Source organism: Rhinopithecus bieti, unplaced genomic scaffold (genome assembly GCF_001698545.2).
Source record: "Rhinopithecus bieti isolate Rb0 unplaced genomic scaffold, ASM169854v2 scaffold_36008, whole genome shotgun sequence".
NCBI classification, from domain to species: Eukaryota; Metazoa; Chordata; class Mammalia; order Primates; family Cercopithecidae; genus Rhinopithecus; species Rhinopithecus bieti.
Window position 1 is genome coordinate 2,803,160 of NW_016816204.1, and position 27,528 is coordinate 2,830,687.

Genomic DNA, 27,528 nt, shown 5'->3' on the forward strand with positions numbered 1-27,528 from the left:
TCAATGTGACTCACACAGATTGGGCAAGGGAGAAGAAAGCATGGGGGAAGTCACAGGCTGACAGAGAAAGAAAGCTCAAAAGCTCCACCAAAAGCCAAAGCAAGGTAACTGCTCTGTCCTAGATGGCACTTGCACCACCACTCCTATGTCTGTGACCCCCCAGCAGACATCATTAATCAATCACAGAACTGCTGAGGCCAGATGCAAACTTGGGATCCTTGTCAGCACAGTGCTCTAGTGATTAAGACTGGCATATGGGATGAACCCTGGTAGTCAACCCAGCTCAGAGCTTTACCAGGGCCTGTGTCTTATTGAGCCTAGGTGTCCTGCCAGATTACAAGAGGCAAGAATGTGAGACACTCGACCCAATGCTGTATTTAAGCTTCATCTCATGTAAGTGAAAGAAATACATATTTTCAGCATTTTCAGAAGGAGGACATTGGGTTTGTGGCAATTTCGTGGGCAGAATTTGTTGACCTGTGAAAAATAAGACTCACAGAACATAACTTCATTACAAGAACAGCTTCTACAACATACTCTCATGTGATCCGCCATCTCTGCCAATGCTTGGATCAATTGGACCACAAATAATATTCAGCTAATCAGAACTCAGCAATCAGCACTCAAGAATCAACTAGAAATGGTTCTTGCTCCTGCCTGCCTTTCTCCACCTGGGAAGATGTCGCTTGTGGACTGACTGCCTTACCCTGGCTCTCTTGCTATCCAGCTTCCTGCTGGGTGTGGCCAATGGGAGGCCCTGGCAGAGGATGAAAGCAACAGGGAGAAAGAGGTGGGGGTGTTTCTTCCACACTCTCTCCATTCCTCACTGCGGTTCTGCGCATGGCTGTGTTTCTCCTGCTTGGAGACAGGGGTCCCCCTTTTACAGCACCAGTTTTCACTGGGCTCCAGAACATCACTTCCTCTTCTTTCCCTTTGGACTCATGAGTGGTAGTGGCTTCCTGTGGTTGGTGATAGTCTCTGGGTGCTTCCCCAGCCTTCCTAAACAGTCCCTGTATTACAGTCTCTTCAGTTGAACCCTTTCTGAGTGTGCCATCTGTTTCCTGTAAGGACCTTAACTAATACAAACCATAATGAGTGACTAAAATAAAACAATAAGGTGTTAATCACTGCAAAGGTGTCTGGGTAGAGAGAATGTGACTAGGCCATTGCCAGGCCATTGCCAGGCTAGAGAACAGAAAGCAGGTGGTACAGACAACTCAGTGTAGGCAATTTGCACATGGTTTTTTCCTTGGGACTGGCTGGCTCTGGAGCTACCAATGGAAGGATGGACAGATGGGCAGGGGATCAGGACCCAAGAAGGCTGTCACTGTCCCTGAGGAGGCAATGATTCCTCTGAGATGCAGCTCTGGATCTTGGGGGTGGAGGGTATTGGGTGTTTGTTGAAACGGTTTCCAAAGCAGGTAGGGTTGGCAGCCTTGAAAAGGAGCTGTGTGGCCTTGGGCAGGTCACATTCCCTCTCTGGACCTTTGCTGTCTGTTTAATAAAGGACCTGGCTTGATTTCTAAAGTTGTTTCTGGCTCAGATGTTCTGGGTTTCTGGTCTGCTATCATCAGCTAAGTGGACTAAAGTCCACCATTAGGGAGGCATTCCTTTGGGTTGCAGGGTCTCAACGAATCTTAAAATAACAAGCATGCAATGGGGGAAAATGCATTATTTTAACATTTCTCAAACTTTTCCACCAGAGTGGAGAGGGAACTTACACAGTCTGAGGACTGGCCTAAATGATTTGTCTCCAGAATGAAATATCTTTGCAATCTCTCATGTTCTCTTCGAAAGCTCATGTGGATTTTACATCCTTCTCCATCATTGTTCCTGCTTGTTTTCCTTAAAAATAGTGGTGGAGGCCCCAAATATTCAAATAAAGATGACTGTCAAGGAAAGCCACCATGTCCATCTTGTGGCTCTGCAGGACCTGGAGGCAGCTGTGAATACTCACTACTGGTGAGGGGCCCAGCCTCGAGCCCTCCTGAGTCCCCTTACCTGCCGGCAAGAGTACAAGAGCACCACCTTGCAGGAAAGGGGCTGAATTCCAGCCTCTCTGTTGGGGAGGGAATGCTGACATTTCCCATTTTCCCAAACTCACCTCCCAAACTCCCTGGAAGTGGGTCTAACCATTGTGTAGGCTGCAGGGGCGGGGAGTGAAGAGTTTGAACAGAGTTGTGCCTTGGAGCCCCTCCTGCTCTGAGACCAGGTCTGGGCTTGAGAAGGGAAGGTGGGTTTGACTTCTTCTGGTCTCTGGAGGGAGAAGAAAGTCAGTGCTCCAAAGGCCCTCTAAGCTGAGCCCTTCCTGTCCTGTCCTGGTGTTGAGGAAACAGTGCTTGAGGTTTCTGGACCATGGTCCTTGGGCAATGCCTGTCTCACCCTGATGCAACCCCAGGAGGCTCAGTGGTGGGCAGTGTGGCGGGGAGAAAGGAAGTGAAAAGGGGGAGGGAACTGGGCCCAGCTCAGAGGCTCTAGCCCCCTGTGGAAGGGGTTGGCAGGGCAATTGCTCTCCTTTCTCTAATTCCAGGCTCTTCCCAGCTGCTAGGCCCTGGGACAGAGGGAGTCTGGTTTCAAGGGTGTCCTGAGCAAGGCCAGTCCAGGAAGGGTTGAGATGGGGTGGTGCTCTAGGGTCTTTCCCTTAAGGGACCACCCTCACTTTTGCCAGAGGATGTCAGGGTGAGAATGGCCCAGTGTCCACCTGATCTCAGTTGGCTTTGTACCTCCCCTGGTGGAAGGGAGCTCACACTGTGCCAGCAGGAAGGGCCCTGGGCTGCCTCCCGAAGTGGAGTCACAAGGCCAGGAGCATGCCCAAGGACCTGGGTTATGTCCTGGCAGCCTCTGAAGCTCCCATCCTGGGGGAGTTCCCTGGCTCCATGGGAACTGGGCCTGCACAAGGTCACTTAGTAACAACATGATGCCTCAGCCTTCCTCTGTTGTAGCCTTTCCTGCCCTGAGAGCAAGGGCTAAGGGCCTCCAGAGAGCCCATGACTTGGATCAGGTCACCCACAAGGCCCCCAGAACTCCTGGCTCCCATTCAGTCCTGTTACCCTGGTTCCTCACCCAGTCAGACTTTGGGTGTCCTCTGCCCCTCAGCCTAGGAGTCACCTATGAACCCAAGATCCCGAAAGGGCCAGAAAAACCCCTGGAAGCTTCAGCTAGACTGGGGTAAACTGAGTAAAACAGCTGTGCTCTTCCACTCCTTCGATCCCTGGTCCTGGCCACGATCGCCTCAGCTCCTCCATCACATAATCACTCACTCATTCATCGGTTTGTCCATTCAGATAAGAGTGCAATGAACACCTTCTCCACGCCCAGCTTTGTGCTAGGGACTCAGAAACATCAGGGAGAGGTTTGTAGTTTAGCTCCGGAGGGCAGAAGAGCCGGAAGAAGAACCAACTGCTTGGTTATCTCAGGCTGGAGGTGGTAGCTGAAGGGAGTGTGGACAGTAAGGATTTGCCGGGGGAAAAGGAAGGGTCAGGACATTTTGTGAAGTGGGAGGACTTGAGCTGAGCCCTGAGGGATGAGAACAATTTGGAGAGGAGGGGAGAGACATTCCAGTGGTGCCAGCAGTGCTGGGTGTGGGTGCAAGAGCAGAGGCACTAGAAGTTAGGGTGCCTCGGAGTGTCCTGCAGATATCCAGGCACCAGGGAGGGAGGGCCCGGGCATAGCCAGGCTGACAGCTGAGGCCTCTGCTGGAGGGGAGCTTGCAGGATATGTTGTGGGGCACGCCAACAGGTGTTGCCTGCATACCTGTCTGTGTCCCGGGGTAGGGATGTGCTGATCCTGGTGTGCAGCCCTGCATCTGTTCTGTGTGTGTGTGTGTGTGTGTGTGTGCGCATGCACTCAGGGTGCCTCAGGCTCTGAATCTACAGTTAAACTGGTTCCAGCTTGCCTAGCTCTTCACAATGTCAGATTTCATTCATTCACTCATTCACTCACTCATTCCACAACTGGGAGTGCCTACCACATACCAAGCCCTGGTCTGGCTGGATGATGTAAGGTACAAGTCTCTGTCCCCAGACCACTCAAAGGCTGGTGGCTGAGGGCAGATGCAAGCCATGGTAACGTCTATCACGCTGTTAGAGGTAGATCTACTTCTTAGGCTGCGCAGCAATAATAATCTTCTCTCCAAAAGGACTGGGGGACTGTAGAACTGGCTTTAAATTGCCGATCAAGTAGAGTTGACTCGCTGGGACGCACGCTGGCTCCCCACCCACGGGGCCGGTCTCCGGGAAGCCCCTCCCACGCGATCTTCGGAGAGGCAGTTCCCCCACACGCCCCGCCGGGGGCGCTGCGGGACGGGGGCGGATGCCTGGAGCGCAGCTCTGGGGCCGCCCGCTGCGGCTCACTCGCTCGCACTCGCTCGCACTCACTCGCGGGAGGCTTCCCCGCGCCGGCGGCGTCCCGCCTGCTCCCCGGCACCAGAAGTTCCTCTGCGCGTCTAACGGAGACATGGGCGTCCCCACGGCCCCGGAGGCCGGCTGCTGGCGCTGGGGATCCCTGCTCTTCGCCCTCTTCCTGGCTGCGTCCCTAGGTAAGGTCGGGGGAGGCGGGGCGCTGGGGAAGAGCTGGGAGAAGACAGCAGACTGGAGTGGGAACTGTGGGATGGGGGCGTCCTGGGATCCCTCTCAGCCTGTGTGACCGTGCACCCCACTCCACCCACCGCCCAGAGGCTGCTGGGACCACTGGGCAGGGTGCAGTGGCAACTGTGCCAAGTGTCCCAGCTAGGCATCAGGCACATCTGCATGCTCTGATAGCTGCTCAAGTGGCAGGCAGGGCTGTCCCCTGAGGGCTGCCTGTCCAGCCCTTCCCTGCCCAGAGAGCCCCAGGCACAGGTGGCTTCTGCAGAGAAGGAGAGGCACAGGGTGCGGGTGGTCAGTGTGTTCTGGTGGATGTCACCGGCTTTTGACAGCTGGCATCTTTTTGCCCCTCTAGTCTCAGGGCTCTAGTGTTGCAGAGGACACAGAGGGCATGGTATGCTCTGCCCTGGTGAAACCCCTGGCTGAGCCTTGGTGGGCACTGGTCACGGTGGGCACACTTTCAGACACAGAGGCAACACTGCCCACCTGGTCCCGATTCTAAGGGTCTGATAGCCCAGGAATAAGTGGTCAGCTGATTCCTGCCATCCTAGCAAGGCTGCCACTCAGGGACCAGTGTGGGGTACTGGGGAGGATGTGGGACACTCTTCAGCTCAGCCACGAGCCCCTTCTAGGTCCCTGGATAGCTTATAGCATCTCTGGTCTCAGTTTCCTCAGCTCAAACACAGAAGCCCACACAGGGAAACACCACCTTCCCCTTCCGAAGTCCAGACTGTCAGCATGTTCAGATAGCATCCTAGCCTGAACACAGGGGCTCCTGGGCTGGGGGCAGAGGCCCTGGTACCCATGGCCTGGTTGCCTGGTTCTTGCCTGCCCAGAGCTGAAGAGGCTGGATCTCTTCAAAGAGTCTGTGGAACCAAACTTTATGGGGAGGACCCAGGGAAAGTATGAGTCATGCAGGGACTCGGAGGGAGGCAGGAGGGAGGTGGAGGGCTTGGCAGAGGGACCCAGTGGGCGGGATGGAACAGAAGGAGAGGGTGATGGGATAAGAGGGAGAGGAGGAGGCTGAACCTGCAAGATACCTCAGCAACCTGGGTGCCCACAGGCTGCCGGCTATCTCAGCACTTGGAGGCTGGCCTGGGCCTCTGAGGAGGAGGAGGGCTCCACATGTCACAGACACAGCTGCCTAAGCCCTAGGGTGGATGCTCCTCAAGGTGACAGTCAGAGGGAAGAGGAGAACGGGAGGTGGAGTGGACAGTCTCAGCACCAAGGCCACGGCTTACGGCAGGGCATGGCTTCCAGAAGGAACAGGGGATGGTGGCAGGCAGGCAAGTCAGCATCCCACCTGTCATGGGCCACCTGCCCTGCCCTGCCCTGTCCTTCCAGGCGACCCTTCCTGCTTTCTTGCCCACTTCCTGCCCTCACTTGGCTGGGCTGCCCTCTGTTCAGCAGCCCCAATTTGAGAAACAGTTCTAGAGATCCAGGGCATAGGGATCCAGCTTGCAGAACACCCAGTAGCAGAGAGACCCCAAGAGGGGCTCGGGACGCCTTCCCCTGTATTGCTTATATGGCCAGGGGCCTTTACTTTCAGAGGTCTTGGCTACTCAAACAACATGGTACACCAAAGAGCCATCTCTTCCTGGGCCCAGCACAGGGAGATGATTTAGGCTGGCTGCAGCTTTCCACTGAAAGGAGTCAGAAGCATTTGAATTGCTCTGGGACCTCAGTATTCTGAACTGTGACATGGACACACTATAACAGATATTCACCCAACTCCCTAGGACAGTGTGCACTGAGGGGGATAGTGGATGGGAGGCCTGGTTGCAGGCATGGTCAGCAGGATCTGTAAGTTGAGAAGATTGATCACCAGCCTGCCGAGGTGCTGGGTTGCCCTGGGTGTGCTGCCCAAGGTCAAAGCCTTTATGCCAGGGAAGGTGAGACAGAGTGTCTGGCACCAGCCTGTTCTGCAGCTCTTGGGTTTGGGCCAGCACTGAGGAGAATGGTAGTAATGAATGTGGTGTTCAGAAGCCCAGGAAACACCAGAGATACTCCTTTCCTGGGCCTGACTCAGGGTGAGATGGGTGGAGGGGTACACTTTGGGACCAGGACCCAGCAGATCTCAAGGGTGGCAGAGCCTCTTCTTCCCCACAGACATTCCCAGGACCTGAGGCAGTTACTGTCCTTGCCCTGTCCTCATGGGTTGACTCAGGAGTCCCAACCTCTGGGATGAGCACATTTAAGTTCATAGAGGTGCACTGGGGTTAGGGACGAGAGACCCCATCTTCCCCTTCACAGCAAACCAGGCTGCAGGGCCTTGTTGAGTAACCCAGTGCTGCAAGCGTCTGACGCAGCAATGGTCAGCTCTTAGGAAATCCACAACCCACTGCCCAGAGGCTCTGGAGTAGAGAGGAACAGCCTTGAGGCCAGTCCCTTGCATGAGGGGGCATCTACCCAATGCCAGGGACACCCAAGGGCCAGCAATACTGGGAGCCTCTTGCTGAGCTGTACTGGTTGTTCGTGTTTCCTCCCAAGCAGGGCAAAGGTTCTGCTGAGGTCTGACCTTCCTGGGAGAGGGTGATCCAGGCAGGAGTGTGCTGCTGAGATGCTAAAGGGGCCACCTCCCTATCCGCACACAGTGTTTGGGGTCTTAGGCCTGAGCAGATGAAAGGAAGAAAGGGATCCTCAGTAACGACCCATTGGCAGTGAGCGAGCCCCACATACCAAGCTTGAGGCCCCAGGCTTTAGCCAACCAATGATCCAGGGTCTGGTCTCCCAGGGGAGGGTGGGCCAGGGATCAGCACTGTGGCTTCCAGTGGCCCCATAGATGCCCTTAGCAGCAGCCCCAGCAAGACTGTGTATGGCGAAGCCAGGGACTTGCACGCCAGGGCTTCCGTACAACCCCTTGCTTAACTCTTGGGCTTTGCGAGTCACTCAGACCTAGGCTTAAATCACAAGATGGCCATTTACTGCTCTGTGATATTGGACAAGTTATTCAGTATCCCTGAGCAGGTTCCCCTACCTCTAAAACGGGGATGATGATAACACTTCCCTTGGAGGGCTACTGTGAAGAGCCAATGAACGAACACTTAACACGGAACCCGGCTGCTCGTGAATACTGTGTAATGTTATGGGATTTCTTGGCTTCTGCAGGCCACATGCCACTGGTTTTCCATCTAAGGTCCTTGCTTCCTACAGGGCCTTATGGAGTGCCCAGGGCCTGGGAAGGCATTGGTGAGCTTCACTGGGACTAGATTCTCCAAAACCTGGAGTGTGAAGGGTCCATGGGCTGCATCCAGCTACCTGTGAGCGCCGATGGGTCCTCACAATCTGAAATGCCCATGGAGGTGCCTGCAGGTTCTCCTCTTAAAGTTGTCTGGATACGGGGACGTTGAAGGCAAGCCTGGTCCTGGGTTTGCTTATCTTGGTGGGATCTTTCTTACATTTGATTCTTTTACATTCAGTCCATTCACTTTGGCTGGCTATCCCCAAAGACAAAGACAGTGGCCACCATCTTGCTCACGAATGAGTAATCCAGTAATGAGGTTGCTCTGCTACTTACCAAGCCAAGCAAGCCCATTCCTTTAGCCTTTCTGCATAGGATCTTATTTCTCATGGGGACCTGGGGTCAAACCCTGCCTCTGCTGTTCACTCATCATGGGAACACAAACACACACTTCCCCTTTGTCTGCACAATGGACAGGTTGGGTGACATGGTCTCGGTGAGGCTGACCACCCTCCTCTGAAGGGTAATTCCACGCTGGTGTTTCCCTAGCTGCAGTCATTTGCTTATCACCTTTGTGATCTCTGCAGTGTCTGCCTTTCATAATATTTAGTTATTTTTTCTTTAAATCTACTCATTCTTTTATTTGCGTATGTAGATTTTTAAAAGGAAACTTTTTATCGCTGTCATTAGTGGAAAGCCAGTATCACTTGTCACAAATAGAACAAAACCATAAAAGTACGTAACAGGAAAACCATATAAGGGTATTAAATTCTAGTTGGAAACTTTAACCTGGGAAGGCTCTGAGTCTGAAAACTGCTGTTTTCCCTTGCAAAAAATTAAAATAAAATAAATTTTTAAAAGAAAAGGAGATTAGCAAGTGAGAGAGAGATGTTTTAGAGACATATTAGCATCAAACTGGGCCTTTCTCTTTGATGTAATCAGGACTGAAATAATTGAAAAGGGAATAACCTCTTCTCTATATGATTCAATGTTATTTAATGTAAAACCAAAAGTAAAACTATGTGGTAGACGTGGCCAGGCAAGCTGGGCTTTCATTGGTCATGACATTTGTCTGTCTTCAGGAAGGAGGTGGGGCCTCCAGTCAGTCCCCAGCTACCTCTAGTCTCTAGAGAGTAGTCAGATGGCACCAGACCTCCAGAGGCTGACTACCTGGGTTCAGATCCCGGCACCATCACTTATTAGTTGTAAGGCCGTGGGCAAGATACTAATCTCTTTGTGCTTCCGTTTTCTCATCTGTAGAATGGAGATGATACTAGTACCTACCTCACAGGGTGGAAGGATTACATAAACTAATCCATGTAAACAGTGTTTAGAATGAGGCAGGGCACGGTGGCTCATGCCTGTAATCCCAGCACTTTGGGAGGCTGAGGTGGGAGGATCTCTTGAAGCCAGGAGACCAGCCTGGACAACACAACGAGACCCCATTGCTACGAAAAATTTAAAAATTAGCTGGGCATAGTGGCATGTGTCTGTAGTCCTAGCTACTTGGGAGGCAGGGGTGGGAGGATAGCTTGAGCCCACAAGTTTGAGGTTACTGTGGGCTATGATCTCGTTGTCACTGCATTTCAGCCTGAGTGAAGAGCAAGACCCTAGCTCTCTAAAGAAAACCTACCAAACAGCCAGGCACAGTGGCTCATGCCTGTAATCCCAGCACGTGGGGAGGACGAGGTGGGTGGATCATATGAGGTCAGGAGTTCAAGACCAGCCTGGCCAACACGGCGAAACCCCGTCTCTACTAAAAACACAAAAATTAGCCGGGCGTGGTGGCGGCGCCTGTAGTCCCAGCTACTAGGGAGGCTGAGGCAGGAGAGTTGCTTCAACCTGGGAGGCGGAGGTTGCAGTGAACCGAGATTGCACCACTGCACTCCAGCCTGGGCAACAGAGTGAGACTCTGTCTCAAACAACAACAACAATAAACCCGAACAAACAAACAATTACTTAGAATGATGCCTGGTACAGAATAGTAGGGGGCAAAAAGACTTGAGATGGACCCTGAGGACATCTTCACGGCACAGGAGCATGAGGGTGGCTGGCTGGAGCTGGGAGCCTGGCCTGCACACAGTCCTCCTCCAAAAGGGCCTGGGGAGTCTGGGAGGGGTTCATCCACAGAAGCATCCACGGGCCAGGACCTCTGGCCAGCTGTCTAGGCCCTCCCCAGGGAGGCATGCTAGCCTCCAGCCCCAGCCCCGGATGCACGGACGCTTTCCCAAGGTGCTGGAAGTGCCGCTTCCTTCAATAGAGCCTGGCTTCCCCTTCCCAGCCCCCTTGGTCTGATGTGAATGGACACTTCCTGCGGGGGCAGGTATCAATAAACACATCTGAGATGCCCTTTGTCCTCACTGGCCAGAAAGCCCCAGGGCAGACTTGCTGGCTTCAGGCCCTCGGCCTTTGCCTTGCCACGCTTCCTTTCTTAGCCTTGGCAGACCCAGCCTGATTGATCCATGCCTCTGTTTCCCTCTGCATCTTGATAAAGACAGAACACAGTCTTTTCCTACAGCCCCAGCCCCAGCCTGTGGACTATCCTGGGGGATGGGGCCTGGCGGGGAGTTGGAACCAGGTCCCATTCTCTTTGGGATGTCCTGTGAGACCAAGGACGAGACATTTTGCATCTAGTGCAGGGCCAGCCACAACAGTCAATTAATAACTGTTTACTTGACAACCTCTAGCAGCTGGTCAGAGTTCAGCTGTTTGGGTGGGGCCTCCTAGGCACGACTAACGAAGCTTGGGTCCCACCTCCAAAGGCTGGGGCGTTGCCTTGGCGACTGTGGGCTAAGCTCACGCCCCGTCATGAAAAACACACAGGCCTGTCCACACCCACACACACCCATCCCGTGCACACTCACAGGGGTCACCCGGGGCCTGCTGGGTGGAGACAGGTGAAGGTCACAAAAACTGATATCCTGAGAAGATGCCAACAAGAGCTCCTTTCCCTTGTACTAGGACAGAAACATCTGAGGGTGCTACAGCTAGAAATCACAGGCCCAGGCCCAGGCCCAAGTTCTGAGCAGTTGCCCCTGATGGAACTCTGCATCCCCACAGCCTCCCTGCCTGGGCCTGGCCCTGGCCCATGTTAGGACCTTGGTAAATATTTGCGGAATGAAAGAATGATGTTTTCAGCTTGGGTCTGAGGCAGAGCAGGAGTGTTGCACGGAGGGCGTGGAGGTCAATGCACGGTCAGTTCATTCTTTCTAAATAGCTGAAGGATGAGGCATCAACCCTGCCTGCCCACTGGAGGGTTCTGGAGAGGTGGGGGCTCTTCCTGTCTGCAGTGCTGGCCTGTCCAAGGTGTGAATCTCAGCTCAGTCACGCAGGGCTGTGTGGCCTTGGGCAAGTCACTTCTCTGAGTCTGTTTCCTCATCTTTAAAGTGGAGATGATAGCACCCATGTCGGGGGTGTTATGAGAATTAAATGTGACAGGTATAAGATGCTCAGCAAGTGCCTACACATAACACATGGTCATAAGACAGCTCTTCCCTCCTGGCCACAGGATTTTAGAGCTGGAGGGGGCCTCAGAACATGGGACAGCCCTCAGGTTGAGATGAAGAAAGGGAAGCTCAGAGAAGGGTAGGACCTGCCCAGGGGCACACAATGAGGGCACAACTAAGTGGACACTGAGGCCCCAGGGCCTTGCATTCCAAGCGAGTTTTACTCTTGAGACTCAGGCTTTCCCAGGTTTACGGCACTCTTCTTCTAGGTGGCCCTGTCTCCTTACCTAGTGGCAGGTGGCGAGTGGGGGTCTGGGGGCACTGGGTCTTGACAGCAGCATGGCAACCAGATGGTTCCCGCCTGGCACATGCTCTCAGGCCCAGGCCCCAGGTCATTTTCCTGTCCCACATGCTCTTGGCCACCCTGGAGCCGGGGCCTTCCTCCCCACCCACTTTCCCCGGTCTCCGACAATGACCCAGGTGTCTGAAAGGATCTGTTCCTGACAATAAGCAACATCCTCTCGCCAAAGAATTGTAATTTTAGCCGGGCTGAACAGCTCCCCTGACAACACACGTGCATGTGCGCAGACGTGGAGTCCGCAGGCCGTGTGCAGGCCCCTCTGCACACTGCACTGCCCCTCTCCCCAATACAATGCCTTCGAGTGTCCTCCTGAGGACAGGCTGCCGTGTGCCTTGTCCCAGCTGGAGTCTCAGACACAGTAAATGGGGTGTTTTCTGGCCTTCCCTCCCTCCCCAGGACAAACCCCCATGGATCCTTGTTTTGTCCTGTCTCTCTGGTTTGTCCTGGACCCTCTCCCGTCCGGCCCGCTTGCTTGAAACTGGGCATCCTCCCCTGCTCCCCAAACTTGAATCCTAGGGCAGCTTCTCCTTTTTTCTAAAAGGAGAACAACTCCTTTGGGACCTGTGGGATGGGTGGCCAGTGTGTGAGGGGTGGGGAGGTGTGGGGGATTGAGCAATGCCCCTTCTACAGCACTCCCTGAACCCTGCGTTCTCTCTGATGCACCCACCCGCATCCTCCGTGCATCTCAAGGAAGTTGCCTCCAGGGGAGAACATACCTTCCACACTGCTGCGGGTGCTATGGGTACAATCCTGGGGTCATTAACCCCATTGCTTAGACCCTGAGCCTGGTGCCCTGCCCCTCCTTGTTCACAGGGATACTCAGGCCAACAACCATGCTAGCCCTGCTTGTCCACACCTCTGTCCACTTGAGGGCCCCCAACCCCACCCAGCTCAGCTTTGGCCACCAGCTCTACTCTACCTGCCCTGCCCTACCCACCCCTGGCCTGCAGCCCTGTTTCTGCTGAGCCAGCCCTTCAGCCAGCCCCCAAGGTGTGTGTCCTAGTGGTAAATACTACCGTAGCTAAAGCTGGAGCTGAATTCAGCTCCCAGCCCTGGGGTGGCTCTGGGGTAGGAGGCAGTGTCAGACAAAGGGAGAAAGGGGCAGAAGCTGGGAGAGGTGCTGGTCAGACCTGCCACATGGCCTGCTGGGAAAAGGGGCAGCACAAGACCCACTCTTGGGGTGGGTTTTGGTTCTTCCTGGGAAGAACCAAGTGGGAGAGCCCTTTCCCTAGGTCCTCCTCACTTCTGTTTCCCGGCAGGGCCATGGTTTTGCAGCCACACCCACCCCACTTAGGTGTGAAGGGGAAGTCCAGGCCATCACGGACAAAACCAGGGGCACAGCCAAGCTTCCTGGGACTCCTTTTCCACTGAACCTGCTGCAGGGGTAAGGGCAGTGGGTTAGCAGTCAGAGGAGAGTTGGCTAGTCCCTGCACTGCCAGGCTTCCCCTGGGGACCCTGGGTGGATCATCTCCTCTCTTGAGTCTGTGGGTCAGATTTGTAGCATAATGGGTTTGGGCAGTAGAGTCCCATGCCAGCTAGCCCAAGAAGCCACACTCATTCATCACAAACTCAAATGTCCATAGGGCCAAGAAACCACGGTGACAGAGTGAAGCAGGCCAGGTGGAATTATTAGGGAGTAGTACAGACTGTGGCGAATTGGAGTGCCGATGCCCCCCAAAAGCTGCTACTGAGCTCCAGCTGACAGTTGCCCTGTAGGAAAGCTGGTTTAGCGTTATCTTCTGATTTTCTAAGGAGCGCTGGAAGTCAGAATTTTCATGTCAAATTCCTGGTTTTTAAATGTTGCCATCTCAAGAAAATTAAAAAGATTTTGAGGATCCAATGAAATATGTGTGAAGGCTGGATGTGGCCTGTGGGCTTCCAGTTTCTGGACTTTTTTCATCAGTGTAGTGTCTACATGCCTGAGTTTAATTCTGGCTCTAGCACTTGCTTGCTGTGTGATCATCAGTGAGTTACATAAGTTCTCTGTGCCTTAGTTTCTTCATCAGTGAAATGGGAATAAAAGCAATACCTTATATCATTGTTAGATAAGCCCATGAAACCCTCAGCATAGTGCACAACACATGCTATGTCTTCTTATTACGGTTCTACCTAGATCCTGCACCACCTGAGGTCCCCCATGGTCCAGGCTTTGAGTTCATACCTTCTGGAACTCTGGAACTTCAGTCCAACCACTTTCCCTTTCTGGGTCTCTGTGTTTCTGCCTGAAAAGGAGACCTGTATCTTGCCAAAGAAGTTCTGAAATCTCTGCTCACCCTGACAATGACTCTAAAAATCTGGGGCTCCCAGACTTGGCTCTCTGCCTAAAACTCCACTCCTCCAGACATGCCGTTTGGGAATTTGCTGCCTTTGGAGACTCTCCTTTAAACACAAGCCACCCAGGATCGGATCACAAGTTGTTATCAGTCATTCACACCTTAGCAGGAAAGACTTTAAAGCTGGCTTCTCCATCCCACTGTGCTTCTCACTCCTAGGAGGTGCTTCTTGACTTGCTGAATGAATTAGAGACCTGTCTAGCTCCCAAATACCAAGCACCGACTACTCGCATGGCACTTATAGAACACTTCATGTGAATTATTACTAACCCTTGCCTCAACTCTGCCAGAGAAATGTTTTCATTTCTGGGTAAAACATCTGTGAGTGAGGAGTCGGGGCTCAGCGTCTAAGTGGCTCACAGCTACTGGTCCAATGCAGGCTGGCCAACTCCAGAAGCCCCACCAGGCTGCCTCTCTCTTGACTGGACAAAGCTTTCAGCTCTTCCAGTGGGTCTCAGCCTGCCGCCAAGGGTCCTGGGCTCTAAGGACAGGGAAGGGGCATCTGAAGGAGGATGTGGTATTATCTTGGCTCTGGGCAATGCCCCTAGCTGGGGCAATGAAAATGATGTATCAGTTTGGATTCTGTACGTAGTTCTAACCCTCCTTCCCTCTCTACTAGACCCACAACAGCCTGACATGCCATTTAAAATAAAAATACCACTGGCCAGGCGTGGTGGGTCACACTTGTAATCTCAAGACTTTGAGAGGCCGAGGCAGGAGAATTGCTTGAAGCCAGGAGTTCAAGCCTAGCCTGGGCAACAGAGGGAGACCCCGTCTCAAAAACAAATAAATAAAAATAAATAAATAAAAATAACACTAATGTATAATAATTGTAGGTATCCCTCAGAGATCTGCAGAGGGCATTAGAGCTCACATCTTGTGTTCTCATCTTTCCTTCATCTAGTCCTCTCACAACCCTGCATTGTAGCCAATAGTTTTCTCACTGCACAGATGAGGAAACCGAGGCTCATACAGTTAGAAACACGGCCTCTAGCCCATATTCTGTTTTCAAAAGCTCATGCTTTTGAGGGTCAACCTGATTAAATGCCGGAGGATTGGGATAAGGCAAAGTGGACCAGGGAATTGCTTCATTTGCTTGGTGAAAAGAAACCAAACAGAACTAGACAATTTTCTAACATTGGCTGGGAGGAAGTGCATGGATGAGATGACCTTTCACGTATTCTCTGTCCCGGTCCCTCAGACACTGGGTTTTCCCATTTTCATACTACCTTGCTTAGGACATCCTTTCTGCTGGCTGAAATCCTATCTATGCACCAAGTCCAAAGACCCTCCCTCCTTCAGGAAGTCCCTAACTGTCCCCAGAAGGCTGTTTCCTCCCTCCTCCAAGTGACCTGAGGGCTGGCACTGGATTGCCTTTGCCATGGGGTTCTACTCTTGAGAATGCAGGCCTCGTCTGCTCAAGGGGAGGCCATGCATTCAGCATGCAGGTGAGATGCAGCACCTGGCCCAGGCCTTGCACAAGCGGGTGCTCTCTTAGTTCTCCCTGGTGAGGATGGGAAGGCATGTTCAGTCCTAGGAGTAGGAAGGGGCAGAGGTGTTGATGGCCCCTACAGAGCGGCCAAGGACAAGGAGCTGCTGTTCCAAACAGCCTTTCTGCTCCCCAACCTGCCTCCCACCCAACGGGCTGTGCATACACTTTACTGGGAAGAGGGACACACCCGACTGCATTGCTGCCTTCCGAGTCTCTCTCTGCCCTGTCTAGCATCCAAGAGCACCCCTAGTTGGGGAAGCTTCTGTGGCTCCCCCCACAACAGCCTAGGATGGAGTGGGGTTCGTGAACAAATGCAGAAGGCAGTCTTAGGGAGGTCAGCTGACATGCCTGGGGCCTGAGGCTGGGAAGTAGCTGAGGCCAAGGTTCTTCTCTGCTCTGAGGGTGCCAGGAGTAGCGCTGGATCAGTCAGGTGACAGGGCTCTCCTCTCTCTGAGCAGGTCCGGTGGCAGCCTTCAAGGTCGCCACGCTGTATTCCCTGTACGTCTGTCCCGAGGGGCAGAACGTCACCCTCACCTGCAGGCTCTTTGGCCCTGTGGACAAAGGGCATGATGTGACCTTCTACAAGACGTGGTACCGCAGCTCGAGGGGAGAGGTGCAGACCTGCTCAGAGCGCCGGCCCATCCGCAACCTCACGTTCCAGGACCTTCACCTGCACCATGGAGGCCACCAGGCTGCCAACACCAGCCACGACCTGGCCCAGCGCCATGGGCTGGAGTCGGCCTCCGACCACCATGGCAACTTCTCCATCACCATGCGCAACCTGACCCTGCTGGACAGTGGCCTCTACTGCTGCCTTGTGGTGGAGATCAGGCACCACCACTCGGAGCACAGGGTCCACGGTGCCATGGAGCTGCAGGTGCAGACAGGTGAGGGCATCCTGCACGTGACAGCCTGGCGTGCGTGGAGGGCTGCCTGTCTGATGGTGTGACCATGCATGACACTGTGCTGGGCGGAGTGTGAGGCTGCATGGGTGACACTCCAGGGAGTGTGTGGGTGAGATGGGGTAGTCAAGGGTGTGTAGCGTGTGGGTGTGTTAGCTGGAGTGATGGAGAGGGAGGGTGTACCTGGCTCCGTTTGTGACAGTAAGATTTTTTAATGTGTGAGGCTGTAGGTACCTGGGCTGGGAGTGTGACTGCTCATGGTGACATTGTGGCTACCGTGGGTATAGGCATCAGCGGGACTGATTGGTGCCCTGGGGCATGACTCAGTGAATGGCTGAATGGCTGTTGGGGAATGTGTGTGTGTGTCTGTCTCTCTGTTCAGGTGAGAGTGCAAGGGCCCATGGTTCGGACAGAGGTGTGGGCGCCGGCAGGTATCCNAGAGGGAGGGCGTACCTGGCTCCGTTTGTGACAGTAAGATTTTTTAATGTGTGAGGCTGTAGGTACCTGGGCTGGGAGTGTGACTGCTCATGGTGACATTGTGGCTACCGTGGGTATAGGCATCAGCGGGACTGATTGGTGCCCTGGGGCATGACTCAGTGAATGGCTGAATGGCTGTTGGGGAATGTGTGTGTGTGTCTGTCTCTCTGTTCAGGTGAGAGTGCAAGGGCCCATGGTTCGGACAGAGGTGTGGGCGCCGGCAGGTATCCACATGCCACTGGGAGTGGCATGAGAATGGGCTGGGTGAGAACATGCCAGGGTGTGTGTGTGGGTGCACATGTGTGCAGGCTGCCACTGGGCCAACACTGCCGAGTAGGCACTAGCGTGAGAACCTGGAGAGGGAGGGGGACACTGGCCTGGACAAGCCTCCCTGGCCTCCTGGGCCTGACACCCACCTAATGGCCCTTCTGTTTGTTCCCACAGGCAAAGATGCACCATCCAACTGCGTGGCATACCCATCCTCCTCCCAGGAGAGTGAAAGTAAGGAACCATTCTCTTGCCCCTTTTGGGTTATCTGTTCTCTTCTGTCCTCATCCGCACCCAGACCCTGTTTGGAACTCTGGCCTTGTCACCCCAAGCCCGCAGAAACCCCGGTCCTCCTCCTCCTCTGCTGCTGCGCATCCCTTCTGCTTCCTCCTTGGTGCAGTCCCCAGAAGCCCACTCCCCTTCCATCTGCTCTGGAGTCTCTGCTCCTCTTGCCTCTCTGGAGTGGCTGTGCCTTGGCAGTCACTCTTGGCTAGGGAAAGTGCCTCATAACAGGTACTGGGTGCCCCAGGCAGCTAAGTGCTGCCCTTCCCACCATCCCCCTATGACTTCGAAAGGCTGGGGGTCTAGAATTCAACTACTTCAGATTTCTGTGTTCTGTGTTTCTGTGTTCCTCAGATGTTCTCTGTTGTAGGGGAGGGAGGAGGAAGAGGCTCAGGAAGGGGAACAGAACTACCTTTCCTGAGTCCCCACTGTGTGCTGGGCACTGGACTAAGTAAGTCCTTTTAAGTATTACTACTTCAGGGATATATATATATGTAATATATATTATATCTATAATATATATTATAGATATATTATATGTTATATATATAATATATTATTGTGTATATTACATATATATGAAATATATAGTATATATATATTTTTGAGACACAGTTTCACTCTGTCACCCAGGCTGGAGTGCAGTGGTGTGATCTGGGCTCACTGCAACCTCTGACTCCTGGGTTCAAGCGATTCTCCTGCCTCAGCCGCCCGAGTAGCTAGGATGAGATTACAGGCATGCACCACCACGCCTGACTAATATTTTTGTATTTTTAGTGGAGATGGGGTTTCACCATGTTGGCCGGTCTGGTCTCAAACTACTGACAAATGATCCAACTGCCTTGGTCTCCCAAAGTGCTGGGATTACAGGCATGAGCCACCACGCCTGGCCTCAGGATTTTCTTTCTTTTTTTTTTTTTTGAGAAAGAATCTTGCTCTGTCACTCAGGCTGGGATGCAGTGGTACAATCACAGCTCATTGCAGCCTCAAACTTCTGGACGCAAGTGATCTTCCTGGTTCATTCTCCCAAGTAGTTGGGACTATAGGCATGCATCACCACGCCTGGTGAATTTTTAAAAATTATTTTTGGGGTTAGGTGTGGTGGCTCATGCCTGTAATCCCAGCACTTTAGGAGGTCAAAGCAGGCAGATCACTTGAGGCCAGGAGTTCGAGACCAGCCTGGTCAACATGGTGAAACCCCGTCTCTACCAAAAATACAAAAATTAGCCAGGCATGGTGGTGTGTGCTTGTAGTCCCAGCTACTTAAGAGACTGAGGCAGGAGAATCACTTGAACCCAGGAGACGGAGGTTACACTGAGCAGAGATCGCACCACTGCACTCCAGCCTGGTGACAGAGCGAGACTCCATCTCAAAAAAACAAAACAAAACAAAACAAAAATTTGCCTGGCATGGTGGCGGACGTCTGTAATCCCAGCTACTCAGGAGGCTGAGACGTGAGAGGTGCTTGAACCTGGGAGGCAGAAGTTGTAGTGAGCCGAGATCACACCACTGCACTCCAGCCTGGGTGACAGAGCGAGACTCTGTCTCAAAAAACAAAAAAATCACTTTTGGTAGAGATGGACTCTTGCTATGTTGCCCAGGCTGGTCTTGAACTCCTGGGCTCAATTGATCTTCCCACCTTGACTTCCAAAGTGCTGGGATTACAGGTCTGAGCCACCACGCCTAGCCTCAGGGAATTCTTATAAGAACTCTATGAAGCAGGCGTCACCATCTTCTCTGTATCCATGGGAACAGAGGCCCAGAGATGTACGCTAACTTGCCCAAGCTCACATAGCTCAGGGCAGCATAGCTGGGATCTGGTTGCAGGCCTGCTTAGCTCTGCTTACTCACCTTCTTCTCAGCTTGGGGCTGTGCAGTGGGTAGCAGTTAGCCCCCTGGTGCTTGCTCAGAGAGGTACCCTACAGGGTAAGGAGGCACTGCTCTAAGGGTGCCTGGCACTGAGAGGTTGGGTGAAAATACCAAGCAGCTTGGAGACAAAATGCAAGGGCACCTCCTTCTTCTGAGTACATAGGTCTTGGCTTCCACATCCCTCTACACCCTGTATGTGTCAGGCATCCAGTGGGGACCGCCCCTGCTAGGCCCTGCAGATACAAAGGCATCAGGAGGACATGCACGAGGACCTAAGCTGGAATGGGGATCAGCTAAACCAAACCCAACTCAAAGGCTACATTGACTTTTTACTCAGCTACCCTTTTTTCCAACCAACAAACAGGCCAAGAGCAAAATTAGAACACGCATTTTGGTCGGAGCCATGTTGGTCAGGCTGGTCTCGAGCTGCTGGGCTCAAGTGATCTACCCGCCTGGGCTCTCCAAAGTGCTGGGATTACAGGATTGAGCCATTGTGCCCAGCCCCAGTCCCAGCCTCTTAATGTTATCCTTGAGAAGTAAGAGTGTAGCTTGACTGTGAAATAACACGGAAGTACAAGTTGGCCTGAGGTAGGGGAATGAGACTAGAGAAGCTGGTGCCCAAGGAGCTCCTGCATTGCTGAGGGGCTGTGATTTCTCAGTGAGCTCAGAGAAGGGGGCCAGGCAGCTCATCTCCCTGTGAACTTCTTCCCACCTCCCCAGCGCAGCAGAATGTGCTGTCTGCTTTCACCCTGCTTCCTCCCTGGGAAATCAGGCAGCCTAACCCTCAGCAGCCAAACTCCCTCCTCCACATATCCCCATGGGCTACCAGGCAGGCCCTGGACAAAGGCTGCCTGAGCAGGCCAGGCCCCTCCCATCCCACCCTGCTGTGTCAGGGCCTGGCACACTCCTTAGTGCGGTGTCGGCAGCTACCTCTGCCAGCACCTGATCACCTTCCCAGGATAAGCCTGGCTCTGAATGGTGAGCGAGCATGCCTGCCCTCCCCTGTGAGTGCCAGCCCCAGGCACTGGCCACGCTTGGGGGAAGGGGTGGGGAACTGTGGCGAGGCTGAGCTCTGCAGAGATGCCTGCGGCTTCAGAGAGCAGCTGGATCCACAGACCTGTCCCCAAACCTCTGCGCCCCTCTGCCCCAGAGTCAACTCAGCCCAGGTTGCAAGGAAGCCTCAGACTCTTGAAGTGAAATTAAGTACTGATCTGATAGAGGGGCCACAGAGGGGAAATCTCCATGTGGGGACAGAAGTTAGGCAGGGATATCTTTGTCTTTGGAGAGCTCACCCTCCAAAGGCAGACAGGGAACAGGCATGAATGGCACCTGGCAAAGCTCACAAAATGTTGCTTAGTAGCCGTCCAGAGGAGACCTGCAAAGCACTAGAAGAGAGTGCTTTGCAACTGGCTTCTCAAATATTGCCCACAATAAGGTCCTTTGATGGGGGTTTTGAAATACTGAGGTGTCTAGGTTATAGAATGTCTTTACTTTCAATATTCCACGTCAAAATGCAGTCTTGCTGAGATCTGCAGGGAACCTGCTGTAATGTGGAGCGGAGCTTGCTTTGTAATTAGCATAGCAACTGTTCCTCTACCAGTGGGTACTTCTAAAGTGCCTGAAAACAGTTTGTTCTCATTTGCGGTATGAACAAACCTCCTGAAAACTTGTTTACACTGTCGAATTGTAGAGCAAAACAAAAACAGCCTTTATTCCCAAACAAATAGCGCAAAGGCAACATTTAGACCACAGCCCATCTATCTCTCAGGGGCGAAGTTGACACTGTGAAAAGGCATCCCAGCCCATCTTTTGGCTCTGGGAAAGGCTAAAATTGGGAAGGAAATGCGTTTATGTTGGTTGTGGTTCCGAGGGCACGTCTGTTCCCAGCTAAACTCCTGCAGTCAGCAGATGGCCTGAAATAAATCAAACCTCCCCACGCTGTTGGGACAGCAAAGCGGTACAACCTTTTTGGAGGGCAATTTAGCAATAGCCTAAAAGAAAATGCACATACTCTTTGGCTCAGCACTTTGACCGCTAGGAATTTACTACAGATTTCCTTCCTGAGTGAGCCAGGCTGCGTGCACAAGTTGATTGCTACATTATTAGTTATGCTGAAAATGGAAACAACGTGTTTACCAACAGGGGACTGCTTCAATAAATTTAGTGGGAACAATGTGATAAAACCCTAAGCAGAATGAGGTAGGTGAGACAGAGCGATGTCCAAGCTGTGCTCAGTGGGAAAAGCATTGTCATATGATCCTGCATCTGTTGTATTTGCAGGGAATATGACTAGGACCACAACATAGAAACCGGCACACAGGGATGATCTCTTCAGAGGGGCTCTTGGTACAAAGGAAGGAGAATATTTGAATATTTTTTTAAACTTGTACTTTTTTTGGTAATTTAGTAAGTTTAAAATGGAAAAACATTGAACAAGGATTCACATTTTTCTAGTTCTCACCTCGGGTGTTTCTCCTGTGACTTGTGTGGCAAGATCAAGGGGTTCCAGAGGCCCCGTCCCAGAGCTAAGGAGTCTCTGGGATGAGTTGGGGCTTTTAATCTATTATGATAAAACATATATAATGTAAAATTTATTTGCCATTTCAACCATTTTAAGCCTACAGTTCAGTGGCATTAATTACATTCACAATGTGCAACCGTCACCGCTATCTATTTTCAAAACTTTTGCATCACTTAGGCTTCTTTTGACCTTGAGCTCTGTGGCATGGGGTCTGCGAAGGCCCTGCTATCCCTTTTCAGGGAATAACCTGTAGCCAAGGGTGTTCCAGCTGTCCCTTGTGGGCTGGGATGAGGACTCTGTTCCCTCTCTTGCCTGGAGCCGCCTGAGCTGTAGGTGACTAGTCTTATTTCTGTGTGCTCCAGGTGCATATGGCGGCAGGCACAGGGCTCTCTTTGAAAGGAGAACCCCTTATCTTCCATGCCCCTGCAAGTCGCTGGGGGTCTAGCTGTGGGACTCCGGGGAAAGGCGGGTCTCCCTGCTGCCTGGTCTTACCTCTTTGGGCCTCAGTTTCCACTTGGGAGGAGCAATGGGAATGGGGCTTCACTTTGGCTACCTCTCTGCCCTTTCAGACATCACGGCTGCAGCCCTGGCTACGGGTGGCTGCATCGTAGGAATCCTCTGCCTCCCCCTCATCCTGCTCCTGGTCTACAAGCAAAGGCAGGCGGCCTCCAACCGCCGTGAGTATTCCCACCTGCCTGGGGTGGGTGGACGGTGCAAGTGACCTGCTCCAACCCCCAGCTCAGCGCCTGGGATTAGCAAGGCACGATGCAGGCACGATTCCTTTCCATTTGAGAGTTAGGAGCTGCTGCACTTCCCACCAGGAGCTGGGCAAAATGGCCGAGAGAAAGGAGGCATGCCATTTCTGGGGACCAAGTGCCCACCAGCCCCTTTGGCTCCCAGGCAGTGCTGGCCCGGCACTCAATACATGTCTTCTGAATGAATGATCATATGGAGTAGCTCAAGTTGCTTTATAAAAATGCTGCCACTCAGAGATCCTTGGGGGACCTGTTTAAGGTATAGGCGTGCTTGTTTTGTAATTAGTAGCAATTGTTGGGACAAAAAATGACCTTTGGAATATCAGAAGTGGAAGGCGTCTTACAGATAACTTAGCTCAACCCTTTCTTTTTCCAGATGAGAAGGCTAAGATCAGCGGGGTTACATAACTGGCTGAATGTTACATAACTTAGTAAGTGGCAGAGCCAGGACTCGATCTCAGAGCTTTCAACGCATGCTCTTTCCAGGGAATAGAAGTCCACCACATAATAAAAATGCTCTCACTTATTCCTCATTGCAACTCCAGGAATTTGGTCCTACCATTGTCCCCATTTTACTGATGGGCAAACGGAGGCATGGAGGGGTTAAATAACTTGCCTAAGAAACCACACAGCAAATAAGTGGTGGGGCTGGGCTTTAAGTCATGGGCACAAACATCTTTCACCTCCCCCCCTGGCCAGGTGACAGTGCCCCTTGCCTGGTTCCTGACCCCGCCCATGAGTCTTGGTTAGTCTGAGTCCTCCAAGAAGGGGCTAGGGAGTTTTTTGTCCTTGCTTCCCCTCCCTGGCCTCTTCCCCTCTGCCTGGCTACAGAAGTAACTGAGAAAGGATTGCTCTGGCACCAGGTGGCTTTTGGCTCACAACTTATTTCCTGTGGCTGGCCCTTAACAACTTGTCATCCCTCCCTCCCCTCATTCCTGGGGGCTCCCACGTGGAGCCCCATAGTGGGTCACTCGGGGGCTATGGCCACCTCACCCCTGCTCTCAGAACTCCCCTATTCCTCTCCTAGAACCCACCACAACCTACCTGCAGGAATACCCATGGCTGGGGGTGGGTGGGGGCAGGTAAAGGGCTTGGAACAGAAGAGCAACACCGGGCAGCAGGGCAGGGGGAGCAGCATTGCTCCCTGGTGGAAGGCGGGCCGGAGAGCCTGCTCGGGAATGAGGCACTCTCAGGAAGAAAAGGAAAGGGCCTGGAGCCTTGAGGAGGGCAGTTTGCTGGAGAGGCCAACAGGTGTGGATTTCCATCCTGCTTTGGATTGAGCCTCAGTTTCCCCAGCTTTAAAATGGAACCAACAACCCTCATCCCAAAGGGTGCTGCAGAGGATGAGATGAGGGAATACCCGTGTGCACCTGCACGAAGCCTGACCCATGAGTCGGCCATAAACAATAGCCATGATTCGAATAGATTTCAGGAACTTTTGGGTAACTTCCCTGTGTTTGTTCTGTTGTTGTGCCCCTCCCCGACCATCCGTTTCCCCATCGTAATCAGCAATAAAGCTCCTTAAAACGAGAAGCATCTGTGGGAGGACGTGGGGTGCTGCACGAAAGAGGGAAGTTGGGGTCACTGCATCTAATTGGTGGCCAGTTTAGGGGGTGGGGTGTCCTAAGGCTGAGGCAAGCGGCAGCAACTTGGATGAGAAGCAGAAAGTAAGTGAAGTGGCTGGGAAGTGATCGGGGACTCGCACCTTGTAAGGTTTCCCTGAGAGATGTCCCCTAGAATGCCACCCTATTAGGCAATGTAGGGGATGGGACAGAGAGGACCAGGAGCCCTCTAATTAGGCACTGACCTTAAACAGTAAGTCATGGCTCAAGACCAGAACTTGGCAAATGTTCAAACAAGAGACATCAGTTAGCAAATTCAGGAGTTGACCTTTGGTCAGTACTTAAATCTGAAGGTCTGACGCTGTATAAGTCAAGCCATAGGAGAAAGCGCTGGCTGCCTTTGGCCTCTTGATGGCAAATAGTGTTCTTACACGCTTGGAAAATGCAGATAGAGTTTCATTTATCAGTCGTCAAAATGGGCCCCTCGTGGAGGCCCCATCTGCTGGACAGAACGCAAATCACTGCTGGACAGCACCCATGTGAGCAGAAATGGAGTCTGGAGCTGGGCAGGGCCCTCCTGGGCTCGCTCCTGTTCCCTGCAGGGCATCTGCCAGCAGAGGCAGGGATGTTGTATGGGGAAGCCTTCCCTTCCATGACCAGCTTCTCTGTCTGTCTGTCCCTAGGTGCCCAGGAGCTGGTGCGGATGGACAGGTAAGGCCCATGGAGACCTGCTTGAGAAAACTTCCTAGGCTGGCTATCCAGGAAGAGATACTTCTGTGCAGTAGGGGCCCTGTTTAGTCGCCTAGAGCAGCTGGTCAGAAAAGCCTCTGCCATCTGCTGCTGAAGGCTGCACATCTGTGCGGATTGGCTACTCTCCTGTCACCCCCACTCAGCAGGCTGAGCTCTGATTCTGCTCAGATGTGTCGTGCACCCACCTTTGGGTCTCAGTGGTCAGCCTGGGCCAGGATGGGGACAGGGAGGAAGCAGCTGATCTGGCGCAGACAGTGAAACATGCAAAGAATGCCCGCGGGCCCAGCCCCAGCCACACCTTGAGCTGTGCCTCCTGCCTGCAGAGAACTCCAAGAAGAAAGCTATCAGACTGCTGCAGGCCACAAGGGCAGAGGCTGAAGGGTCCTAGAGTGGTGCAGCGGGCCGGGTCTAGGGGCAGAGGGAATGGGGACTGTGTATTGGTGTGCTCTGGGCAGGAAGCTGGCATGCAGCCCGGCCTGGAGGATGTGCTCAGGGAACCCGAGTTTCTGCCCCGGTACCTGCAACACCAAACGCAAAGCTCCTCTAGGTGTTTGAAAGGGATGATCTTCATGACGGGTTGAAGGAAGTCCTGCTTGCAACCCACCTAGAATCTAAGAGTTGCAGGGGTCTTCAGAAGTTATCCTACTCCCAACTGGGAAGAGAAGAGAACCCCTCCCCTCAGCTCAAGACAGGCTTTGGGGATGTTCGATCCTAATGCCATCAACTCTATTGACCAAAGAGAAACTTGTCCCCAAGTTCCTGAGGCTGAAGTCCTGGAAGTGTCTGTGATTTTCGGCTTCCTGGCGGTGCCCAGGGTTGATGGTCAGGGAGGAGTTGGGGTCTGTTCTGGTGGGCCCTGATGCCCTCAGCTCAGGACAGGTGGGCAGGTGCAGCCCATGACCTTTGCTCTGTGGGCCTGGCTCCTGCCTTCTTGCTTGGAGATGCTGCTGAGGCCTGGGGATAGGGATGTAGGTGAGAGGAAGGGAGGAGAGAAAAGCCGGGGGCAGGGAGGGTACAGTTCATGCTCCAGACAGCACAGATGACCTTCCATTCTGATTCTGTGGCAGCAACACTCAAGGGATTGAAAACCCTGGCTTTGAGGCCTCATCACCTGCCCAGGGGATACTGGAGGCCAAAGTCAGGCACCCCCTGTCCTATGTGGCCCAGCGGCAGCCTTCTGAGTCTGGGCGGCATCTGCTTTCGGAGCCCGGCACCCCCCTGTCTCCTCCAGGCCCCGGAGATGTCTTCTTCCCATCCCTGGGTAAGTGTTTCCTGACCTTCACAGCACCATGACCTGTAAGGTCATGACCTCATGCCCTGCAGGGCGTCGGCCTCACTCCCTACCCTCCCTGAAGAGTTCCACAGCCTCATGGAGTGGGCTTGAGGGGTGAGGGACAGAGGAGCCCCATTCACTTTGCTTCTCCTTTTTTTGCAGACCCTGTTCCTGACTCTCCAAACTTTGAGGTCATCTAGACCAGCTGGGGGACAGTGGGCCGTTGTGGCTGAGTTTGGGGCAGGTGCATTGAGCCAGGGCTGGCTCTGTGAGTGGCCTCCTTGGCCTCGGCCCTGGTTCCCTCCCACCTGCTCTGGGTTCAGATGCTGCGACATCTCAGAAGCCCAGACCCTCAACCCCTCTGGATGCTACATGGGGACGCTGGATGGCTAAGCCCCTGTTCCAAGGATTTTGGGGTGCTGAGATTCTCCCCTAGAGACCTGAAATTCACCAGCCACAGATGTCAAATGACTTAATCTTAAGAAGTCTCAGAATGTCCAGCCCGTCAGCAGTTCTAATTCTGAGACATGAGCCTTGGGATGTGGCAGCATCAATGGGACAAGATGGACACTGGGCCACCCTCCCAGGCATGAGACCCAGGGCACTGTGGAGAGACTTGTCCCCCATGGCCGCCTGGGCTCCCCCATCTTGCCTGAGGCTGCTCTTCTGTCAGACTTTCTCTTTGTACCACAGTGGCTCTGGGGCCAGGCCTGCCTGCCCACTGGCCATCGCCACCTTCCCCATCTGCCTCCTACCAGCAGTTTCTCTGACGATCTGTCAACAGGTTAGGTCAATCTGGGGCTTCCAGTGCCTGCATTCCAGTCCCCAGAGCTTGGTGGTCCCAAAACGGGAAGTACGTATTGGGGCATGGTGGCCACTGTGAGCAAATGGTGTCTTGGGCAATCTGAGGCCAGGCCAAATGTTGCACCACCCACTGGAGATGGTGGTGAGGGAGGTGGGTGGGGCCTTCTGGGAAGGTGAGTGGGGCCCCCTACCCTCCCCATCCTCTACTCTTGCTGCTCAGCCCGGGCCATTGCAAGGGTGCCACACAATGTCTTGTCCACTCTGGGCCACTTCTGAGTGTGAAGCGGGATGCTATTAAAAACTACATGGGGAAACAGGTGCAAACCCTGTGGATGGATTGTAAGAGCCAGTTTAAATCTGCACTCTGCTGCTCCTCCCCCACCCCACCTTCCACTCCATACAATCTGTGCCTGGCGGAGTCTTCACCTCAGGGCGACTCAGCCAGGTGGGGGTGATGTTCCCATCTCCTGCTTGTGGGCTCGCCCTGGATTTGCTTTTATACACATAGGCAAGGGCAGTCCTTTGTGGAATTGTGATTGAAGGATTTTAAAGCAGGGGAGGAGAGTGGGGGGCATCTCTGTATACTCTGGGGGTAAAACAGGAAAGGCAGTACCTGAGCATGGGGACAGGTGAGGTGGCGCTGGGCAGACCTCCTGTAGCGTTTGGCAGG

At 53.3% G+C, this 27,528-nt stretch overlaps 2 protein-coding genes across 2 annotated transcripts in view; one reads left to right on the forward strand and one right to left on the reverse strand.

Moving 5' to 3' along the window:
- The window catches only part of LOC108516852 (cadherin-23), a 421,574-nt gene that overhangs the window by 33,337 nt on the left and 360,709 nt on the right, over window positions 1-27,528 (reverse strand). The gene's annotated exons all lie outside the window — the stretch shown is intronic.
- Window positions 4,278-27,187, forward strand: VSIR (V-set immunoregulatory receptor). Its single transcript, XM_017854545.1, has 7 exons — window positions 4,278-4,537; window positions 15,855-16,283; window positions 17,220-17,276; window positions 22,284-22,391; window positions 24,715-24,742; window positions 25,849-26,042; window positions 26,217-27,187. The coding sequence occupies exons 1-7, from the start codon at window positions 4,312-4,314 to the stop codon at window positions 26,252-26,254; spliced, it is 1,080 nt and encodes a 359-aa protein (XP_017710034.1). The 5' UTR covers window positions 4,278-4,311; the 3' UTR covers window positions 26,255-27,187.

Bases quoted from the DNA above. Each gene is read 5' to 3' on its own strand.
- VSIR (XM_017854545.1), top strand. From the start codon at position 4,312: ATGCCTGGAGCGCAGCTCTGGGGCCGCCCGCTGCGGCTCACTCGCTCG. The intron at 22,392-24,714 runs GTGAGTATTCCC...GTCTGTCCCTAG, and splicing joins GCAGGCGGCCTCCAACCGCC to GTGCCCAGGAGCTGGTGCGG. The intron at 26,043-26,216 runs GTAAGTGTTTCC...CTTTTTTTGCAG, and splicing joins TGTCTTCTTCCCATCCCTGG to ACCCTGTTCCTGACTCTCCA.